The 23,815-nt window shown below is 42.6% G+C and overlaps 1 protein-coding gene across 2 annotated transcripts; it reads right to left on the reverse strand.

Moving 5' to 3' along the window:
- Positions 1 to 2,363: 2,363 nt before the first annotated feature.
- On the reverse strand, positions 2,364 to 23,747 carry RNPEPL1 (arginyl aminopeptidase like 1). Of its 2 annotated transcripts, none has more exons than XM_084211906.1 (11): positions 22,927 to 23,743; positions 16,396 to 16,536; positions 15,598 to 15,749; positions 15,044 to 15,160; positions 13,646 to 13,881; positions 11,249 to 11,362; positions 10,096 to 10,208; positions 9,295 to 9,403; positions 7,672 to 7,899; positions 7,256 to 7,398; positions 2,364 to 6,579 (listed from the first exon to the last, which is right to left on the reverse strand). In XM_084211906.1, exons 1-11 carry the CDS (start codon positions 23,641 to 23,643, stop codon positions 6,307 to 6,309), a joined length of 2,343 nt encoding a protein of 780 aa, XP_084068032.1. In that variant the 5' UTR covers positions 23,644 to 23,743; the 3' UTR covers positions 2,364 to 6,306. The 2 variants fall into 2 exon arrangements, 1 of the variants encoding a protein (XP_084068032.1); XR_014616404.1 differs by having other exon boundaries at positions 6,440 to 6,579; positions 7,144 to 7,398; positions 22,927 to 23,747.
- Positions 23,748 to 23,815: the final 68 nt, after the last annotated feature.

Genomic DNA, 23,815 nt, shown 5'->3' on the forward strand with positions numbered 1-23,815 from the left:
TCATGAAGAATGTGACAGAGAAACCCAGATAAATTGCTGGTCCTCATCGAGTGCTTTCCTGACCTAATGGCACAGATCATATTTTCGGATAGTTTATCACCATATAGTCGTCCACGGGCTGAACCGTCAAAGGAGATATGTTAATTTCCATATTCTGATAGCTACACTGTTTAGTGAAATAGAAAAAGTGCCTTAAAAATACTGCCTAGCTCAGGAACAAAGAACAGAAATGCTGAAATAAGGGCCCCGCGAGGCCGTCCTTCAGCACACCAAGGTTTTGGGTTTCAGGGCACGCTGAAGGAGGCTGTTGTCTTTTTCATGTTTGGGCCTTTCATATCTGTGTTTCTCAAGGAGCTCAGGTGTGGCAAATAAAGAAGATGCTGAGCCACTGTGGAAGGACAAGGTGTTTACCAAAAAATCTGCCATCACTCTTGGCTGTGATGAGGTGTTTGAGTCTAAGGTCACCTGGTCCTCGGATGGAGAGGTCATCTGAACGAGAGAGCCACAGAAAACATGGGCCTGACTGGTTTTTATCAGACATTAATGCAGAAATCCTCCTCTCAAGCCAACATTAGCAGATGGAAATGCTCTCAGGTAACTGCAGCAGCTGTCTAACCCCCTGACATTCAGAAATAGGTTCTCTGCCCCTTGGTCATGCCCGTTGTACACACACAAGGCTTCTCCTCTGCACACTGCAAATTTAATCAACAAACAAGACTTTTCACGTTGGAGTTTTGACCCTTTCAGGAGCAGAGGAAACATTTCTGGGAGTAATAATAACCCTCTTGTCCACGGCTCATGCGAGGGAGCTGCAGCTGCACGGCTGTGAGTGAGCAACACAGGAGAGCTCTGTTGGAGGAGGGAAAGGGGAAAAAAGGCCTCTGTGTCAGGAACAGTGAGGCTCTGATCTGTGTGATTTCACCCCTGCATTCTTTAGGAAACAGTGATCATACAACTGCATAAATTCCATTAGAGGACCGATTCTAGAAAGCAGGATAAATGTTGAGCTCTAACTGTAAATACAGGAGGTCCAGCCTGCAATAATTAATTCGTTAAATACCTGACTATTTATTTATGAAGCTATTAGGAGAAGGAAAGAGGTAGATATTCTCTTGGTCTCTCAGATCCTGACACGCTTTCCCTGCCCCACTGCAAGGTTGGAAAGGGGCGAATTAATACAGTGTGCAATTGATGATTTTTTTTGTTAACCCGAAACTCTGCAATGAGAGCAGCAGAGAACTTTCCCCGTTGCCTCTTGGCAATCCTCCTGGATTAAACTGTTCCTGAAGATAAAACACAGGTCTATTTAGACAGAAGGTCTTGAAGATAATGTTTTAAGACAAAATTATACTCGCCTTGTTGTCTCAGTCTACTTTTAACATAGGTGCTTCTTTTCTCATTGGAAAGGAAGAAAGAAGACTGAGAGTGGTTGAGTCCCATTGCTATAGAAATTTAAAAGGGATTTGTGTCCAGCTTAATAACCAGCTCATTTCCATGTGAATGAAGATGATCCTTTAGAATAGTGTTTTATATTTGCATGGTTGTTTGCCAGTTTTGGGGTTTCATCAGTCCCATGTTTGCTTTTGTCTCCAACTCCCACTGGTTCAAGGACAGGGAGAGGAGTAAAAGTAATTGAGCAGGAGTGGCTGGACCCAATGTGTGTGTTTGTTTCTGCAAATGCTGACACATAGAAGCTGTTTGCAAGGGAACTCATCCAATTCTCTGAATCCTGATACCAGGATTAGGAAGGCACAGCAATACTCAGCTGACAGTGATCAGAGCTGTATCAAAGGGAACAGCACAGAGTGTCTTCATGCTTAAGGGAGATTTTGGAGTGGGTATTTGGGGTTATAGACCTCTCTCATTGCTTCAGGCACACACAGAGGTAAAGCACAGCTCCAAATTTTCAGCCTGGCTACCACAGCACACAAGATGCTGCACCTCAGTAAATATGATTTTGGAAAAGGGTCTAGTGCTCTGCAAACCCCAATGGCATGCCATTTTTAGAGAAAGACTTGTCTCTAGTATATTAGAACATATTCCTTGTTGGACACAGAACGTATGATGTTCAACATAATCATAATTCTCTGGACAAGAAATCAGAGGTCTAAGACTTGAGTTTTCCAGTGCAGAAGGTACATGCAGGAAGAGGACTAAAGGGAAGTGTTCACACAGGCTCAATCATTTATTGCAACTAGCTAGTATCCCTCTGTATAGAGTGAAAAGTCACCTCCAGAATATGGCATAGCTTTTCTCTACCCTCCTTTATCTTTAAAAGGTTCTCATGTCCAGGTAAGACATATGCTAACAGGTGCCCAAATAATTATTGCTATTAATGGAAAAAACAGGATGAATGGACAATATTAGTAAAAAAAATCTTTTAAAGTTGATGTGGAATATACAACAGCAATTGAGGTAATTTTTGAGAAACAATGTGCAATTTCCACTTTAAAAGGATATTGAAACATCATGCTCCCCCCAAGCAAAATCAATACAAGAAGTTGTGGAAGACAGCTTGCAGTAACAGACTAATCAATCTGGTTTTTTTAAGAATTAAAAAGTACTTACATGAGAAAGAGTTAAGTAGTTTGTATGTGAGTAAGTAGTTTAACTTTCACAAACAAAGCAGTAGTTTCAAGAGCTGGAAGATAAAAGTAGACAAATCCAAACTAGACATTAGGTATGCATTTTAGGAATGCATGTAATCAACAGCTAAACCAATTTTCTTGGGGTTTCAACAAAATCAGTGTCAAACTGCCCTCACAACTGACAATAATTCTGTGTCTCAGAGGACAGTGACTTGATAAATCTCACACAGTGATTTCTAGTATGGTTTCTCTTGTACACCAAGTCTGATATTGTGGTCGAAGTGATTTTCATCTTTTATCAATCTCTAGTAAAAAGTGTGAAAAGAAGTGTGACGTGATTTTAGTGTGTTGACACTACTGTGTTGTTCTATCTTTGGACAAACAGGGAGAGCATACTGAAGAAGTGTACTTGACTTAAGTGAATTGTGCAGCACATGAGCTTAGATGTACAGAAGGTCCTGTGTTATCCAAAAAAAGATAACGGCCAAGGTCATTGCAGTGCAAGAATATTAAAGAGTTCTGGTTGAAGAAGAATGTTTGGGATACTTGATAGAATTGTTCTTGGTTGATAAAGTTTGTGGTTAAAATGTTGCAAAGTAACATGACACCAAAATTACTGATACAAACTTAACACAGTATATTGTAGCTAGCAAGAATATATTGAATGTATCAACCAACGTGGCTATGAAACACTAAAAAATTAAGTCAGAAATATTCCATTCTATTAAATGGTTTGGCTCTTCAGAGCTTTCCCACAAGTGATATTTCTACATCCTGTTGCCCTGCTCAAAGCTGCAATGAAATAAAGTAATAGTTTTCATTTTCAAAATAAAAAAAGATAACCCAATCTCTTGGCATCTGTTTGAATAAAACCGATTTGATGGCTAATCTGATTTAAATTGATCAGAAATGAATGTACCAAAGATAAGGCAAATAGTTTCTATTTAATCACAGTCTAATTTGCCTGTCAATGTGAAGTCTACTTGAAATCAAGACAGCAAGTAGCCTGAAGCACCAATTTATTTTCTGTCAGCGAAAGGAAGGCTTATCTCCACAAACTTGCTGCCAGTTTTTTGTCTCTACAAAATAAAAAATGCACTCCTCACTCACAGCAGAAACAGAAGTACCTGGAGGTGGATGCATGGAATATGTTCAAAAAATCTTGCTCTGCTTCAGTGTCTCAAAAAACAAGTCCTAGGTCAAAAGGATCCCATTTGATGGGATCTCACAGAGATCAGAAACAGTAACATACATCATGTGTTCTTTAACCAGGAAACAGTCTATTCAGCCAGCATTTCCTTGCTCTGATGGGTGTCTATGCAAAGACAGAGCCGATCTGATGTATTTCAGTAGTTCTAGTAACAATAGATAATATTTATTTTGATTGTTTGCTTTTGCCACCTCTCCAGCACCTTCCTGTGTGGCTTTGAAGGAGCTTCCAAACTGCCTCTATGCTGCACCCCAGAAAAGAACAAAACAAAGACAATGTACCAAGTTAGCTCTTCCACACAGCTAGAACAGGGACACCAAAAAACTGCCCAAAAGGCTGAACTTGTCACAAAGCTTAGTTTAATTTGACAATCATCATAAGGCATCCATGTAAATGAAAAATTCCCACCAGGGTCACAAACATTCTCCCACTAAATAAAATATATTAGAACAGAGGCCCGTGATTCCAAAAAATGCTAGTGGTTCCTGGTCTTGACCAGGCTGCCGCTGCTGGCAGTGGGGTCCAGGAGACGCAACACCAACGGCGGCAGCTCCAGAAGTGTAAAGTCAGCTTGTACAAATCTCTTTCAATAGAACAACAAATGAAAAGGAAAGAGATCTGTGTAGAAAACATCATTCTCCATCCTTTCTGGGAAAACAAAACAGAATTTAAAAGATAATCCCATTCAAGGAGCAAAGAGCAGAGCTTGGAGTTCTGAAGCCCAAAAATGCTGATGGCCCATTTTTAAAACTAATTAAGCACTACAGAGGCCTGAGTTTATTATTGCTTTATCCCAGTTCAGCCCAGGCTAAGGCTATGGTGAAGTCCAAATTAATTTAAAGCCAGAAAATGCAGATCCAGTAACAGCACCTAAGTCCCCATCCACACATGGGTGTAAACAGATACTTTTGGTGAAGAAAACAAAGCCCTACCAAATTTCCTCCTCTTCCTGTCTATGCAGATCCCCATAGCAGGGCTAAAATTAGCCCTGAAGTATAAAACAATTTCTCTCACACATATCTGTTAGCCGAGTCTTTTCCAAATGTTTTGCCTTTTGTTTATACTATCCTGGTGATGCATCAGCTCAGAGATGCCTTGTGGGACCTCACAGAGAGCACACAGGTACCCACATGTTAAAAAATTTGTGGCACAGAATCTAAGAACCATCACCTGTACTCTGCAATACCCCAGAACACTTTGCCCTTGGCTTCCTGAGACCAAGCAGCACAGAGGGAAGACAGTGTCTTCTCATACTGCATGGCTGGCCAGTGATCCAGAGAAACAGCATGCCAGGGAAACGAAATGGCACCTTACTCCCACCATAAGTCAGAAAACAGACTTGGGTAAAGCGGGATTTAAAAGTTTCAGATCAAGAAAGATGGTGCTTCCCTCAGATTATTGTATGACAGAGCCACTGTTATTCAGGCAAACATTATTCAAGGCAGTAAAATCTTAGCATGGATATTTTCATGGCTGACCTACAGGCCAAGATATGCTGGGGATCTAAAAAAATTTACAAGTCTTGGTAATTCCTCCAAAAGAGCAGAATAGAAGACAAACAGAGCGCATCTGATGCATGTGCCACACATCCTGACACACTAGAAAAGGTTGCAGCTAGACTTGTCAAAACAGTTAAAAAGATTTAGGCATCCAGCTAGTACCAGAATTGATGGCATTTGGGAACCTAATTTTAACTCTGAAAATTCAAGCCTACACATTTCTTTATTGCTTGTCCCATCAAGTGCAAAGGGAAAACTGAGGGTAGGGTTAGCAGAAGGATTTCAAATCCATCATAATGTTTCCCTGTTCTTTTTTATATATTTTTAATATATATAAAGAGCATCATTATTATTATTATTATTATTATTATTATTATTTAGCCACCTATGGGCAGGGGGGGAACGAGAGCTATTTAAAATTAGTTTCTCATTTAAGCATTAGTCCCCTTCCTCCCAAATCACAATACCTCTGTCAGAGGAAGGAGCATAACATGAAAGCATGTTTGCTGCCACTAACAATTCCTGAGTCTCTCCTTTGCAGAACTTTAGCCCAAATATTAGGACAATGACAGCCTGACACATACACACTCCCCAGCAACATACACACAGCAAGTAGGACATACTCCACAGCCTCAGTGGCCTCAGACAAAAAAAAGAAGGAAAAAATAAGAAGAAAAAGAACACCCTCCCACCAAACAACAAATCTGAAACCATCCAGAAGAACCTCAGGAAAGGGAACTATCCACTTTCCATGGAGAAGCAACAGCCCAGGAGTCCCTGCCCAGTAAAAACTGAATCAAAATATCTGTCATACAGCTGGTGGAGATCTCTGAAACCTGGCAGTATTACACACTGGATACTTGAAGGCACATTTGCTTTGTGTTTTGGGAGAGAAATCCAGTTACAACACACTGCAGCTGCAAGGCTGAGGGAAAGGAGGCAACGCTTGGTATCTTTCTTCTGTTCCTGTCCCCATTTTCAAGCTTCATGGCTGGCATGAACTGGTGATCTAAGCAGACACGTTGACATCCCTGAGTGAAATGGCACCATTTGCGGCCTCTGAGACTTTGTCCTCAAGCACCATTGCTGGTGTGTCTGTAGTGACTGCTGTAGTGTCTATGGCAGGAAGTGGATTCAAGCCCTGGGATAAGATCTGTTGGATCGTTTTCCGCAAATTGGGGTGCAGCTGGTTTTGGGTCTGGTAAAAAATTTCTAAGGCAAAAGACTTGAGAGTGCCAGTGCAAAGGTCCTCGTAAAGTGGAATTGTGTACATCCGAGACATCTACAAAAAAAGGAAAACAAGATAAAAACATTTCAGTAAAAGTCAAGAAGTTCAGCTCTTCTACAGCTACACTCCAACAGCCCTGAGTAAATTCAGACTGGAGACAAGCAACATATTTCTTCAAAAGACAGATGAGTCTATTCTAAGTCTGGTGCAAGGATTTTTATGAATGGTAATAAAAAAAAAATCTGCTCTCTGAGACTGAGCTACTTCCACAAATAACAAAACTATTTTTAAAGGCCAAATAGAAGAGGCCACACTGAACACATGCCTTAACCTTTTGCTCCAGCACAATAACAACTACTGAAAAGAACTCGATGAGCCCTAGTCTTGCTTGAAGTGTAAATATTCAAATAATCACATGATTTAGTAGTGCAAAAACTTGTGGTCTGGAAAAGCCAGGGCTGCTGCAAAACAATACATAAAATGCATGGGGCAGAGCTGGGACGAGGGTATTGAGTCAGCCTAGAAAAGCAGAGATTATCTGTAGGCATTTGAAATTACATCTGCCCATTCCTCCCCACCGCTAGCAGGTGAGCCATGCTCAGGCCCTTCACAACACACCTGGGCTACACTTGGCCAGGAAGCAGAAGTTCCAAGGTCTTTCACGTCGCATGTCTCATGCACATGTCTCATGCACTGAGAGGTGCAGTGAGTTTAATCCAGCAGTTAGTACCTGGTTTTCCAAGAAGCGACGGACTTTGTAAAGGTCTGGGTAATAGTCATTTCGGACTACAATCTGCAACCAGCGGATACGGATTTCTGCATTCATGGAGTCCAGCTGAGAGGAGTAACATTCCGAGAGCTTTTTTATCACCTCTGAAGAGAGCACATACACAGAGAAAGAACTATGACCTATTTGGACAATTTTGAGGGTCATCAAATAATAAAAACTCATCAAATCACAGAATCATAGAATCCGTTGGTCTGGGAAAGACTTTTGAAGATCTCCTATTCCAATCCCTCTGTGACATGGCCTGGGACACCAACCTGACTTTACGTGAATTATAATGTCAACCAGAGGCAGGGATCTTTAGAATTCAATCAATTATTCCAGGGATAATTTTCTGCTATCCTGGAAAGAGTACTCACCATGAGGCAGTGGTGATCCATCCAGCAATCTGTCCAGGAAAAGCACAGTTTGGAACGTTCTCCATTTAGTGAGGTCAACACTGCTGGCAGCAGCAACAGAGTCCAGAGGCTCTGTGGTCCAGAGTTTGAAGAGTGTCTCCACTGGTCTGGTCAGACTGGATCCCTGAGATAAGTCTGGCTCAGCTAACGGAGGTCCTGTAGCATTGAGCCAACGTTCAAATTCCAGTCCTAGAATGAGGGGCACCAAAAATGTGGAGCACAGATCTCTGCAGGTGGCTTGGCTGCCTCAAAGCTCAGGACTGCTTCTAAGATAGTTAAGGGAGGTTGTAACAATAGCAACCAATAGTTCTAGTGACACAACAGTCTTAGCAGCCTCACTGGGGTAGCCTAGAAAACACCCGGAAGAGTGCCAGCAACACTGCTCCAAACCTCACTGTGAGTTTTCTAGAGCTCAGCAGTACAGTAAGTACAAGAAACACACATGCTCTTAAGGCAGCTCTTAAGGCTGACAAGTAACTATGTTCAAATTATGCTCTAATATTTTTGTGCCTGCATTTCTCTCAAAATTTTGAGGAAGACTGACAAATATGAAGAAAACCCATTTTATTAAAAAAAAAAGAGGTGAGAGGGATGACTAAACTCCTCCTACCCACCAGTAAACCCAAGCAATTTATATTTATTTATGCAACTAATTTTTTTAAAAAAAGCTTCTTTATAAGCAGCAGAGCCTGCTTTCAAGCAGAGCTGCTCCTCTTGACCTTTTTACCACCTCTGTACTTTTCTAACCCATGGTAATACTTCCTGTTCCACACTATCTACGCTAAAACTCCTACCTTCTGCATCCCCTGAATATTAGCCAGGCAAAAATTAGCAACTTCTGTGGTTAACTCATTAGCCTACCAGTGGGCCAAATAAAACACAGAACTGCTGAGCTCATGCTGCAGCCTTTCCCACAGTAAACTCTCTCATCTCCACAGGCCGTTTCCTCTCCGCAAAGCCTGCAGGCACCCAGTATCCTTAAGAGCTGTACTCTGCTGGTCTGCTTTTAACTGTCCAATAGGCTCAATTGCTATTCACAGGGATGGACACGTGGCAGGATAACATGAGTCTCATTTCTTTTAGAAAGTGAGATAATAAGCACCTGGTAGGCCACAGACCTTCCACAAATCCACCAACAGCTATAAATAGGGGATATAAGGGAAAGTGAAACATTCTGGAAGAGATTTTATATGTATGGGTAGGATCTTGGGGAAGTTATAGTTCTCAAAGCATGTTTTCTGTTATTAAAATAGACGAAATTTCAAAGTGTGTTCACCATTTCCCTGCATTTAAGCATGAGTAAATCTCACAAGCACTGATCATTCTGTCTGCAGAGTGAAAGGTGAGTTAATGAGAAAGCTAACCAAGGGACACTCAGCTAATTAATGCCAAAATCATCAGCAATTTCAGGGGTTCTCATTCCCCAGTGTAGAAGCAGTAGCCACAAATTCTATCAGGAACATCTGGTTCTTGCTGAACTATTTTGTTTGCCTTAGCATTTCCCTGTGCATCCTCCAAGCCAAGCTCCAAATTCATCATCCAGGTTTTCTACAGTGCTTACAGTTAACTTAGTAAATCTCCTACCTGCTTTGCTCTCAACACATTGCTCTTTCAGCTCTGGAAAAAAATTCAGGAAGGAATCCAGAAGATCTTGAGCCACAACGCTGGTAAATTTATATTTCTCAATGTAGGCCTAAAATAGTAAAATGTTCAAATTGTGATTAGGAGCAAGACGGTTTCCTTTTGATGTAGAATCACTGCATGCCACAACAATAACAACAACAACAAAAAATACAAGCATAAGAGTAGGAACAATTATTTGAAGGTTTAAAAAAAAATGAAGAAAAATATTCTCCCTCTTCACCCAGTTAAATAAAGAAACAAGAAAAAAAGAGAGTAGCTGCAAATACATCGACAGCTCAGTATCATTTCATTTTCCTTTTCCAAAACAAGGCAGTAGCTGACAATTTTCAATAGGTTTTGCAAGTGTGCTTCCAGGCACCAACCTGCCCAAATAACCCATACCCTTTGTCACCCTGGGTAAAAAAACTCAAGTTAACACTTCTTAGTGAATCAAGTCACATCTTTCCAGTCACACACAATCTGTGCTGGAACAGCTTTCTAATTACTTGGAGGACAGAACAAGAGATAACAAATATATACTACTACTCTGTACCTAGCACTTCATGAGCTCAGAATCTCAGAAATCTTGTACAAAGATTCACATAAGTTGACAGGCCCACAACTTTCCTCCATCTCTGACACACTTGTATTCAACTTTACCCTTAACAATTAGCCACAGTGAAAGAATCTGGGAAAAAAACCCCACACAACAACAACAAAAAATCAGATCTAAATCTCAGGAAAACACGTATTTACACTCACTCTTAGGAAGGAGTCAAAGTGTCTGGGGTCACCACAGAGCTGCGACAGGTAGTAAACAAAGCAGTAGCCTTTCTCATACGTGAAGAGGTTCATTAAATTACTGGGATTTACACCTGAAAGAAGACAACATGATAAGAAACTAATGAGGAGAGTGATTTCCAGCCCTTCTGAGTTATACAGACTCCTTAGAGAGCACCAAGCTGAGACATAGTGACTTAAAAAAAAACTAAGCTTGTTGTCAGTACATTTAAGTTACTGCAGTAAATAAATAGATGGAGTCCAAAGACACAGCCTGAAAAAAATATTTTTTTTTAAATCAGTCATTGTAAGGTAAGTAGTAACTCCCAATGGAATAAGTCACTTCAAACTAGAAGTCACTGAAAACAGATCTTGAACTTGAAAACAAATTCTTTTTCCTTTTTTCAGTGCCAGGTTCTGGGAATCACCATACCACAAATTTTCAAAGATATCAATTAAAGGTAATCACCACTTGCTCCTTTCTTCAGGCTTTCACACGTGCTTTTCCATTCCATTTGACTCCAGTATCATCTCCACTTGCATTTTAGGTTGTTTTAAATATCATCTAGAGAGAAGACAGCTTCACCCACCCAACTGTGACCACAGAACTAGAGAACTACCAGTGAAGGAGACAGGTAAATCTGGAGTGCAGTCATGCATCTGGCTCAGGGAATAACCAAACAGCCTCAGCACAACTTAACTTAAAGCAAGTACCTGTTCATCTGCATGCTAAATATATACATAGCTCTTATATGAACACATACAGAGGGGAACATTGAATAGCAGAGGATTTTATATTATGTTTCCAAATATTTCCATTTTAAATACTTTATTTTACATATCCAGAATTGCAAACCCACACAGCTTTCAAGGCAGTTTTTCACATTCTTTCTACACAGTAAGTCTGTTCTTACACAGAGCAATATCTATAAAGATGAGTTACCCAAGCTTGAAAAAAGCTTGAAAGCAAAACTTCCTTACTTGTTTTTAGACTGGTTTACAAACCAATAATTCTTTTCTCTTTTTTTTTTCCAAAAGAGATATGTAAATATTAGTAATTTTTTTGTCAATATTCCACCATGGATATACAGAGGTGTATAATTTTGTGTAGAGTTGATTCAGCCAAAAGCAATACCTGGCTCCAGTTTAACCTGAAGCTTGCTGACTGGGTTGTCTTCTCCAAGGAGCTTCATCTGTCTGTGGAGAGCATCGAGGCGGAATGCAGTCTCCAAACATGTGAAGGCAGCTCCTATCCCAGAAAGTAACTTGTTAGTTGTGGAAAAATGATCAGCAAAAACTGATCTGTGCAGGACTGGCACAGGGACAAAATAAAAGCTGCTGCAAGTGCAAAAGACAGAACAGTGAGACAGAATCACAGTAATGTAATGGCAGAGAAACTTGAGTGCAGAACATCCTTGTAATTAGTAATGGAAGTCAGAGCTGAACCCAATGTATTTCCTCACTCTGATCATGCATCAATCAGGCTGCACTGGACACCATAACAGCATGAAAACTATGCTGAAGTTTACATCCTTGACATCATCTCATCAGTTCTTGCTAGATGAGAACAGCACTGAAAAAAGTACTGTACAGGTAACTTTCAGGGAGCAATCAAGTGCTACAAAAACATACTGTCACTGGTAGAATAGTAAACAATTCCATACTCAGTGCCAAGGATATTACTAAGCAAATGTCACCTCTTGAGTAGAAAGAGAAAAGAATTGATTTTGGTTATTGTATCACAGATCCTGTGTATATTTTTTAAGCTTTATCTATCATCCTACCTGGTTTTTGCCCTAAGTATTTCACCTTCCTCTCATTTGGACTTTTTACAGTTGTGACCGGGTAAGCTACTCCTTCTCCCTAACTGCAATGTAGGGCATTCCATGCTTTCAAACCAAACCAGCTGTATTACACTGCCAAGTCAAGAGATCTTTCCTATCCCTTGGAAACATTAAAAGCTGCAGAAAATGGATTTTCAGATTCAGAAGATACTTAACATCCATATCTATTAGAATTTCAGCCTTCTTTGCCGTTTTTAACTGAAGATAGGGTTGGTTACATAGATACAACCTCAGAGTCTCAATGTAACACTCGAATCCTACAAAGCCAAACATGAATTAACAACCAGGATATATCTGAAAAACAGGAGAACCTGAATGAGCAGAGAAAGAAGTGGATGTCCTTCCCAGAGGAAAGCAAGAACAAGGGTAACTAGTGTTAAGGGCAATTACTTCAAGCTACAGAGAGAATTAAGCAAGATCCAAGAGGAGTGGTGGTCAGTGGACTCAAATTTCCCAAACAATATCATTGCAAAGATGCCTATATACTATCAAGAGAAGATACTGCAGAAATTATGTCAGAAATGGTAAGATTTAGATCAAAGGTTTGTCTTGGAAACAAAACAGAATGGAGAAAGAGCTTACTAAAGAATTGCACAGGGAAAGACATTTTTTAGTTTCCCAGCAAATGTTTCTTGAAACAACCAGTTCTAGAGAATGGACCAAAATCAGCAAGGATTTTGTTCTATGTTGGATGGAACAGACTAAGATGGTGAATAGGTTGATATCTGCTGACCTACCCACATTACTGCCATGCAGAATGTGACTTAGGACAACTCACTGAGAATTACTCAACATAAAACAGCTTTCAAAGATATATAATATGCATTGTAACATCTCCATAGATGCTCAGAGCACTTTGCCTAAACTTGTCATCAGTTCATGTCCAAAAACAATATACATGAATAAAAACAAATGCTTTCTTCTCAACATTTTTGCTGTCAAGATTTCTAGGAACTTTTCTAAGATTGTTTACATTGGACGCTTGAGAAAACACATGGAACTGGCTTTTAGGAACATAACAGGACAAACTAGAAAAGCATACATTCCCATTATTCACTTCAATAACAAGCCAATTAAAAGAAAGAGAAATAATTTACTACTTATATATTCTAAAGACAGCACCATAAAACTGACCTGTGAAACTCGCTGCCACAAGCAAAGGCAGGGTTTACAATCCTGCAGGAAGCCTCCAGCACACAAACAGCTACATAAATCTGCACTTCTTTTTTAATGCTACTGTCATCATTCTTTTAACAGTAGGTAGCTACTAAGTGATCAGAATTAAAAGGACACTTGTTCAGAGGATAGCTATTTCACAACATAACTTTTATAAGATTTCTTACATCTTTCTCTGAAGCATCCTCTTGCTCTGACATATCACACCTGCCTGGTATCCAACAGTAGTTCAAGGCCCCATAGCATTGTGCCAATACACCTCACTCAAAGCCCTGGTACCATATCTGGTATTGAGCCCACTAAAGCCAAGACAACGTCAAACTCTAAGTATGCAAGATGTTCAACACAAAGTTTGGGGCTGTGTGTGGGTGTGTGTTCCAGAAATAAAACAAAACTGAACTGAAAACCAGCTCCCTACAGACTTCTGAGCTTCCAAGGCAAATACTCCAAGCAGGCAGCTCTGAGTTGAAGAAAGTAAGAAGGAGCACAGGGAGGAGTTTCTGCAGCTGTACCGTAGGTCTCGGTGGTGATCCGGCGCTGCGCGTAGGTGGCCAGGCCCTCGCTCAGCCACATCTCCTCCCATGTGGCGTTGGTGACAGCGTTCCCAAACCAGCTGTGGGCAACTTCATGAATGACGTCAATGATCAAAAACTCATCGCTCTCCAGAATGGAAGAGATGATGAAGGTCAGGCATGGGTTTTCCATGGCAACAATAGGGAAGGAAGGAGGAAGAAAAACAATGTCATATCTAAAATTAGGGAGAGAAGAAAGAAGAAAGGAGATGAGTAAATTGCAGCTAGAAGACACACAGTAACATTTTCTGTTTTCAGAAGACAGAGTAACATTTTTCTTTCTTTAGGGAAGGCTCTTCTGAGACCTTCTTGTGACTTCAGGAACAAATTTTCTATACCAGTGGTGCCTAATTCTGATCAGAGGATCACAATTTATTTTGTTGGGCAAGGACCTGCTTATGTTTGGATGTAAAGACTTGACAGTCTTTTGATGTCTTCAAAAGAAGCATTGTGCTCCCTTCACACACACAAACTCATCACAAGTTGTATATCTGGGAGCCACAAAAACTGTTTACACTATAAACAGTAGTGTAACACAGAGTTGAGTCCCCAGAGGCTCCCAGGAAAGAGAGAGACTAGGAAGCTGTCAATGAAGGAATTGATTTCCTACACATGCAGTGTCATCAAAATAACTTTAATGGTCTGCTTCGGAACACAACAGTAATATTTGTTTTGTTTTCTAAATTTCTTTACCAGTGATCAGCACTGGCACACTGGGCCACATTCTCACATTATTTCAAGCAATACCTGTTAAGTCAACAGGGTGATCTTCCTGCTTACCTTTAGCAAAGAAATGTAAAAAACATTTGTAAGCATTTTCTCCCATCCAAAGAGGCAAGTATTCTCTCAAAACCACTCTTTTTTAATACGTAGTCAAGCTATTCAAGAGCTATTAATATTGGTTTGGGGGACTTGGACTCTCAATGAGTCTGTACTGAGATTTTCAGTATTCTCAGGCATGCCACAATAAATGCAGAAATACATGAGATAAATAAAACAACCATACATTTTAAATGGTGTCTGGCCCAGTGCTGGACTTACATCAAAAAACACTGTGGTACGAAAACCCTCATTCATCAGGAAAAATCCACTCTTTAGAAACCTCCAGTTCAAACTGGAGGTTCCTAAACAGTGGATCTTTCCACTGCAAACCAGCTAAAACACCTCCACGGTCCTTCCTGCCACTTGTGGAAACAAAACTCCAGAGTCTGTTTTCAACTACTACAGTGCTGCCAGTTGAAATGCTAGTTTGCCCTGCTATAGGGAGAAAGCATGATCATTTCTCAATACTGTTTTATTTTGTTCCCATTGTATTTCCAGAAGACTGATAAAACTCACCTTCCCCATATATAGGGGCCATACAGACTCTCTGCAGCAGTCAACCAGCGTTCAACAATGCCAGAAAGCTTGCTGATGGCTGTTGGCAGCAGGCAAGGCTCTGCCCACACTCTGCTCCTGTCAGGAAACAGAAAACATCAGGTGATACTTCAGCAAACTGAATTATCTCTTAGGAAAAAAAAAATAGCCTGACTGCTTACCACACTTCCATGTATGGTAATACAGCAAGGAGACCTCCCATCAGACCTGGCCCTCACAGACTAATGCTCCATGGAACATGGTAAGATGTAACCAAAATCCCATCAACAAGGCAATGAGAAAGCAGCTGTAATGATTTCAGGGAACAGTAAGCAACATTTATGAAAGAAGAATATATCTTTGCCAGTGCAGTGCCATGAATTTCTTTATACCCAACTCCACTTCAGACTCTCTCTGTGCTCAGAACTCATGAACCCAACTCTTCCCTTATCAATGACTCAACATCCTTGCTACTTTACAGTATGAAGCACTGTACAGGGACATAAAATGCAGAATGAACTCACTGTAGATCTTACCTTGGACCTATGTCTGCATATATGAGGTCACCAGCCACCAGGGCCACTAGGTAAGCAGGAACTGGATATTCCATGTAAAATTGATATACACCTTCCTCTTCTAGATAGGAACTTTGGGTGGCACTCATCAACACCTGTATGCCTGCTGGAGCCTGGAAGACCATCATCATACACATCAACTCACCAGATAATCACAGCTGAATGACTGAACCACAGATCTCTGGTTCATTTTCATCTATGCCTGATGATGTACATTAAAAATAATCACTTACATAACACAAAATGTAATATTTCTGTGAGGCTTTATACTACAATCTGCCCAATACATGAAAACATATCAACCAAAGATATTACTCCTCCTATATGCCAGCTGCCCCAAAAGCACCCACATATTAAATTATTTCATCTATACAAAATGCAACATTATTTGATGCTGATTTCAAAAGAATTCAGGTTTTTTCTTTCAAAAATTGGTACAATACAGTCGAGTATTATCATCATCAATAACCACTATTGGAAGGGGCCAGCCAAATTCTCTCTTATATTTTTATTTCACAATTACTTTTTCAGCATTGAGTACAAGTAAGGCAAGACCCAAGCATGGCAGGACACCTTTGTGGCACTACCCTGATTCTGGCCCAAGAACCAGAATTAGACCTAAAACATTCAGTATTCTTTATAACACTGAATCACAATATTTTTAGCACATGTAAACTGCTAAAAATACATGATGTAACTATACTTTCACAAGTTAACAGCAACTAAGAGCTCTGTGAACCATCCACAGGCATCCCTTACCTTGACAGTAGCTGAGTAGGTGCATTTCACTGCAGGGGTGTCGAAGCAGGGGAAGAAGGAGCGGTTACACACTGAGTGTCCCTGTGTGAAGACAAAGGGCTTGGCATTGCCATATGTCAGCTCTGGATCCAGCCACCAGATCTGTTGAAACACAACGGGAAGAAGAGATGAGGGAAACAGACAAGGTGACAAGGATGAACTGCCAAAAACAAAACATGAAATCAAGAGGATTGTGGGGGAGAAGCACCACCTCAGCTGTTTAGTTCCCGAGATGAACACCTGGCACAGGGCACAGTTCCATCTCTAACAATACATCTTTCTACTCCAGTTTATTTGCTGGGAATGCTCAGAAAAATTCTTACTGTCAGAACACTGAGAGGTGACATGTAACATAGTGACTTCCAGCCACTCACTATTTCTGTTATATCAATTTACTTGGTTAATAACAAGTTCCTTACAAACATCTACACAACCTTCTTCTCAAAGGGAGTACTCTGGCTATCTCCATGTTTATAACTCAATATGAACGGGAATAGAAGGGGTCAGGTAACATAAGCTGAAAAGAAAAAAAAAACCACAACCCAAAACAAATCCAAATCCACAAGCCAAAACTCCCTGAAGCTGAACAGTGTACACAATATTATCTGTGACCCTGACACTGCCCTCCTGGCTGAAGCATCAAACATTTTGACACTATGCAAAAAAGTCGGTATATGTAAGAAACATCTGGTCAAGGACACTGGAGGCCCCTTTTTACAGAATGGATAAGGAGATTCTGGGTGGTCACAAAAGAAAAGCCAACAAAACACACCACTGAGCACATCAATTTTCAGTACCAAACAGCAAATAAATTACAAGTCAGATCCTCAGAAAATAATTAGAACAGATTAAAGAATAATAAGAAAAAGTCCAATTATTTGCCTTTTGGTCTTTCTGTTTCATATGTTTGTGCTTTCACGTTCTCCCTGCCTCGACTTTGAAGTGTAGGAGCAATTTTAAATAAGGATTTCCTTGTAATCCGAGAACTCTGGAGCTGAACTCTGATGGAAAATATCAAATATTGTGAAATTTGCAATAAAATTTGAACCACTGGAAGTCTTGGAAACAGTCAAGCACAAGGAATAAAACTTCTGAGTCTGCTGAATTCTTAGATCAAAGCAACCAATAAATCCGAGATCAGGGAACAGCAGTTAGTGCAAATACTAGTTCAGTTTTAGTCCTCAAGGGAAAGCAACGAAACGCAGAAGAGAAGCCTGGGTACTAAGTCTGCTCACGTTTTAACAACATATTGCAACTCTGTCTCCTAGTTAACTTTTCTAAGTTAAAGTTTTCTCGGTCTCCTTCTGTCCTGTAAGGTTACTTTTTGATATCTTCTTCCCTTGCCTTTAGACCTTTTTCCTCAGATGCCAGTGTGCTCCTCTCCCAAATCATCCACTGCAGCAGCACCCCCGGGGATCAGTGAAAGGTGAGGACAAGAAACAGAGTCAGCAGCTTTCAGTTATTCCCATGGAGTCTCACACTTCTGCTGGCAAATGTTTGGGGTTTTTTAGGAGGGAGGCATTACAAAATTAAAAACCTTTATCTAAAAGTAAAATTAATCTCTTGACATTTGTTTTAAGATTACCGTCTTCTATTTCAAGCCTGTAGGGCTAGAAACAAGCCTAAAGCAGGACTTCTGAGGAGCCCTGTCTGTTCACATCCATGTGCTGCATTTCAGTGTAACACTGCCCACAACCCTGGGTCACAGCCCAGGGGCACCTACATAGCTACAGATTTCCACTACATTTCTCATGGACACTTGCTTTTCACAGCAAGGAATATAATTTCTGCAATGCCACGTTATGGAACTAGAGACAGCTGTTCCAGAAGGCATCTGTCTCATTACCAATAACTGGGAACTCCCACTCAGAACATGCATTTACAAAAAAAATGAAGGTGCTGTATTTAATACAGGGTAGTAGTTTTCTAGGGAAGAGGCTCAGAAATTAAATTTCAATTTCTGTCCCAATGCCTTTTACAAACACTCATCTGATCAGTGGCTTTGTGCTTGTATCACAAAGTCTGACTTCCAATCTTATCGCTGGCCCTGCTGAAGAGACTCATCTTCAAAACATTGTTTCCTTTGCTTTTTGAGAGACAGAAGAGGCTAACAAAGAAAACAGAGAGATAAGGCACCACCACACCTAAGTTGCAACACTTGAGTAGGAAGAAAAAAGGGCTGACAGACAATGTCTTTACAGGAGAGAGACAAGGGGAAGTTCTCCCTGATCAGTGCAGGAGGAAAACATAAGCAGGAAGGGAAGGGGAACCAAAAGTTGATTCTTGTTTACAAGAAACTCCATAAATTAAGGACAACTTCTTTTCAACCAGTCCTGCTTTGACATTTGGTTGAAGTTAAGTGAAACACCAGCCCCACAAGCCAAGAGGGAAAACATTTGCAGAGGATGAAGTATTTTTTTCCCCTGTTTTCTAACGTCTGCAGATACATGGCAAGCCTCTGTCTCTCTTTCCAGACACACTTGGAACAATGATGAAAGTTATCCTGAAACAATATAAATAGATCTGTAATATAAATAGACCAGGCTATGCTGCTGGACAAAGGCAGGGCTATGGGCTGGGGAAAATGAGTATAAGCAGCATCCCAGAAAGGAGTGTGAGGCACAGGGTGCTGCTGGAGCATAGGGACAGAGCAGTATTTGGGGCTGTATCATCTACTCCACATGCAAATCCCTCCTGCACTTCCCCTTGGGAAATGCACGTGACATCATCATCATGCTCTTCATTTTTATCTAGTTTTTCATGTATACAGGAAAGCTGTTTCACACATTAAAGTCGTTCTGTGGTCCATTTCAATTAAAAAGACCTGCTGCATGATTCCTCTGCTGAACAAAGGCTTTTGGCAGCCCAGGCTTTCCCCTGCCCACATACTGCAAAGAAGTCCACACTTTATAAGACACCTGCCAAGAGTATAATTTTTATTGACTTAGATCATAATCTTTTGCCCAAATCTGACAAATGACAAAGGCAATTAGCTAAGCCTCTTTTAATTTTAAACCTCTCCATGTTTCTACATGCATTATTGATGAAGGTGGCAGGAAGAGCTGCAAAGCCACAGCTTCTGTTCTAGGCAAACAAGCTGCTCTATCTGATGACAAAGTAAACAAAACACCTGAGATGCAGAGCACGTGACAGAAGCGAGGCACACCTGGGCAGCAAGTCATTCTTTGGGGACTGAGGAATCAAGACAAATCTAAGGAATTACAGGGAAGTTTCAAGCACTACAAAGAGAGCTGTCCTTTCTGCTAAATCCTGAAGATGAGGAAATTGTTATAATTTTTTGTACCAGAACCCAGAGGAGGGTTTGCATTTAAGGAAAGAAAATAGCACTGCCATTAAGATGCGCACTGCCAAATCAGAGAAATGATACAGTGGGCAAGAGATAGGTGCAGATTTTTCTCTGTAGGGAAGGAAAGCAGAAAATATCACACGAGTATTACCAAGAAGTAAGGGATGAGGGAGAAGAAGGAGAGGAAGAATAGGACTATTGTCCCTGATATATCTGATCACTGTGTGCCTTCAGCCCACACCAGGAGAGATACACAATGATTGTGACAGTCTTGCCTATGATGGAAACTGGGGATGTACTGAGCATATGGTTTCCTAACAGCACAGGGAGCTGGAATGCTCTGTGAAAGGCAGATTTAATCTCTCAGCTGTCTCTCAATGTCCATCAAACAACCAAAGATCTTGGCTTCTTCCTCCACACAAGAAATAATGGGACAGTCAAATAACATGTCCAGATGGCTCAAAGCAAGTCTATCAAGACAACAGGTTTCCAATTTTAAACACTACTATCTCTGCTGCTGATCTTCCTGCCAACACATTCACACTGCACTGTAACATGTATTTACTGTTTTATAGGTCCCACAAGTATGATAAAGGTCCCACAGAAAATAAATCCTGACCTAAAGAGAATACATTCCTAGAATGGCCAAAGAAAATAGAACTTTTATAAGAGAGAGGTCTGACATTGTAAATCTGTGCCTCACTGACAGAGAAAAGGAACTGCCAGGATATTTACAAGACATGAGTATAAACCATTTGACCCTTATAAGCATATGGGTTACTCATCCCTGTTAAAGTGCAGGGCTGGGCCAAAAAACAGCAATGCCAGAGAGCACTACAATAGCACCAAATCACTTTGGATCCAAACAAAATAGCTCAGCATGCTGAACATGAAGGGCTACAACAGGTGTTACTCGAGGACAAATATTTTGCCAGCCAAAACCTACAACAGAGAGTGAACAAACATGGCAGGATTTATGTCAGTGAGCATGCCTGCTCCTGCTTTCCAGTATCACTTGGGAAGGGCAGTGCACGTTCTCAATGCTGTGACCATCAATAATCTTGACATGAGCCCTTGCAGCTTCATTTCAGCTGAAGCAGGACACGCTGTTAAAGGTACAATAAAGTCTTCAAAGAACAGTGTAAAGAATAGGTAGTTCACCTCTGATCTATGGGGAGCAAGAAAACAACAGAGGGAATGGAAGAAATGTCCTCCAGCAACCACACAGGACTGCATGTGGGGCCAAGGAGACAACACATAAATACACGGTGAGACTAAATGAACATCACATCAATCAGTGCCCCTGAACCTTCCAGTGGTTTTCACATTCCCAAAGCCAGATCAGTATTCCAGTCATACTGAGATCACCTCTCCATAAACTCGGCAGGACAGGCTGCCCCTTTGGCAACAGGGCTGGCAAAACACAGGGGAAAGCACAGGCTGGCCTAAAATAAAACAATTTGTTCAAGAGGAGGAAAGCACGTTATCATGTACTTTGGGAGGTGTGGCTCAGCCAGACTGAGAACGATTACAGAGCACAAAGCAATGCCAAATTAGCTTTAAAGCCTTCTCACCACAAACAAGGCAGAGACTGGACAAAAGAAACAGGTCTTTCATAAACCCAGGAAAAAAATAATGAACGGAATCTTCTGAACACACTGTGAGCTACATGGCAGAGTATTGTACAAGGAAATACCGAAACCAGGAATTCCAGAGGTGAAAAGGAACAATATCCAAGTGGATCTGGACTTTAAAAGTGACAGAATCTGCCTTCATTTTTGCACTTTTAGGGAAAGATTAGAACATTAAATAGTCACCATATGACCACAGGAAGCTTCTGTCAATAAAATTCTTCATGTGGAACTCACTATTCCAAGTGAGCCAATGTATTAAGACTACCCAGATCATTCCAAGGATGAAATTACTTTTGTGATCTTCCATGTAGTATTAAAATTAGACAGAGAAACACCCAGCCAACACATTCTAATCAGCAAGATTTTCCTATCAAGAGGAAAGGCGTACTATTTACTTCCTGTGGGTTGTGTTGCAAGAAGCTTCTATTATTCAATTCCTGCTCTTGTTAAATACATTGTAAAAGTCAAATAGATCCACACATTTACTGGTTTTGACCAGTACAACAGGAACACCAAATGAGAGGACTGAGAGACAATTCCTCTATGTTGCATCTAGGCAACCTAGATGCAACAAAATTGCAAGACTCTTATAAAAATACATCTCTTTTGTAAATAAATTCATGAACCACATGCTGAAAACCACCTCAGTTTAATTTCCAACCTGAACAGACTGTACTGTAGTAAAGAGAACTGATGTTCCAGTAAGAACTTCGTATTTTCACTTTCATAACTTCTTAAAAACACAAGATCTGATATGCAGCACCTAAAAGACTGGGAATAAAGTGCTTCTAAATACCAGGGGTTTAAAAGAAACGACAGAATTTACAAAGCATTTCATTGCTGAAGAAAGCTAATCCACAGACATGGAAGCACCTCCATGGATACATCCAAAGAGGCGTTTTGGGCCATTTCTCATCCCTTTTTTCAGCAGATAACTTGTAGGAACTGTGGAGTCACCCCTGTTCTTCTCAAAGCTCCTGACCATAGCTCATTGGAACACCAGCCTAGCTGTGCAAGGCCTGATTTTATTAGCAGTTGGCAAAACCCCCAGGGAAAATCCTACATTGTGCATGACATAATTTATCCTGAAGGACTAAGTCGAGGCAGGAGTTTGCAAATTTTCACTCTCCCTGCCAACAACTGCAATATCCTTAACTAAAACTTTCAAATTACTAGACTGAGGGGGAATTAATAGCCTTGGGGTCCACACGATGAAGGCAGACAGGCGGGAGAGAACCTGGGTCGGTACGAGCACCGCTGCTGAGTGCGGCAGGGAGCCGCGGGGCTGGCAGTACCGAGAGCCCCTGCGGGCAGGGGACAGATGCTGCTGCCCGGCGGGCTGGCGCTGCCAGGCCATGGGGCCAGGGACAGCACCGGAGAGGCTGGCAGTGAGACCCCTCCCGCCGCCTCTGCTGAGGAGCCGGGGCGCTTCCCCGACGGTCACTTAGAACAGGAGCAAAGATGTGCGACAGGCGCGGGTGGCAGGGGAGGGCTCTGCCAGCCGCCCCGGGACCCGGTTTCCTACGTTACCAACCCCCGCCCGGTACTCACGGCGGGGCCGTCGGCCGTGGTGTAGCGGACGATGATCTGGAAGGGCTGGTGCGGCTGGAGGGCGGCGGGCAGGGAGACGGTGAGGGACGAGCCGTAGTCGGTGAAGGGGTCCACCCTGAAGCCGAGCGGGCAGGCGGAGCAGGGCGGCTGGGCGAAGAGGGGCAGCGGCGGCGGCGGCTCGGCGACGGCGGGCGGGGGGCCGGCGGGCGGGTCCCCCGGGGGGGCGGCGGGGGGCAGCGGTCCGGCGGCGATGCAGGGCGCCGAGAGGAAGGTGGCGGTGGCGGGCGGGCTGGCCGCGCAGGGCGGCGCGCAGGGCGGCGGCGGCGGCGGGCAGGGCGGCGGGGGCGGCGGGGCCGGAGCGGCGGCAGCCTCGGCGGGCGAGAAGGCGAAGGCGCAGGGCGCTTCCCCGGCCGCGGCACGGCGGAAAGCGGCCGAGAGGACGCGCAGCGCCGGGTGCACGTCCAGCACCAGGGCGCGGGGCTGCGGGCGCAGCGCGCAGAGCTCCAGCACCAGGCAGCCCGCCAGCGCTCGCGCCTCGGGCCGCAGCTCCAGCCCCAGGTGCAGGTGCCTCAGGCTGAAGAGCTGCGAGCTGGACGCCGACGCCACGTCCGGCGGCGGCTCGGGAGGCGGCGGCGGGGCCGCCGGCGCCTCCGGCCCGGCCGCGGAGCCCTTGCGGCAGCAGCACAGGCCGGGCGGCCGCGGAGCCGGAGCCGCCATGGAGCGGCGGCGGAGAAGGAGGAGGAGGAGGAGGAGGAGGAGGCGGCGGCGGAGGCGGCGGCTGCTATGTGAAATCCATGGGCGGGCGGGGAGGAGGGAGGCCCCGGCGGCCGGAGCGACCGGGGCGGGGAGGGGGAGGCGGAAAGGACCGGCCGAGGGAGCGCAGGGCCCG

The sequence above is a fragment of the Fringilla coelebs genome, assembly GCF_963513975.1.
Source record: "Fringilla coelebs genome assembly, chromosome: 10".
Lineage (NCBI taxonomy): Eukaryota > Metazoa > Chordata > Aves > Passeriformes > Fringillidae > Fringilla > Fringilla coelebs.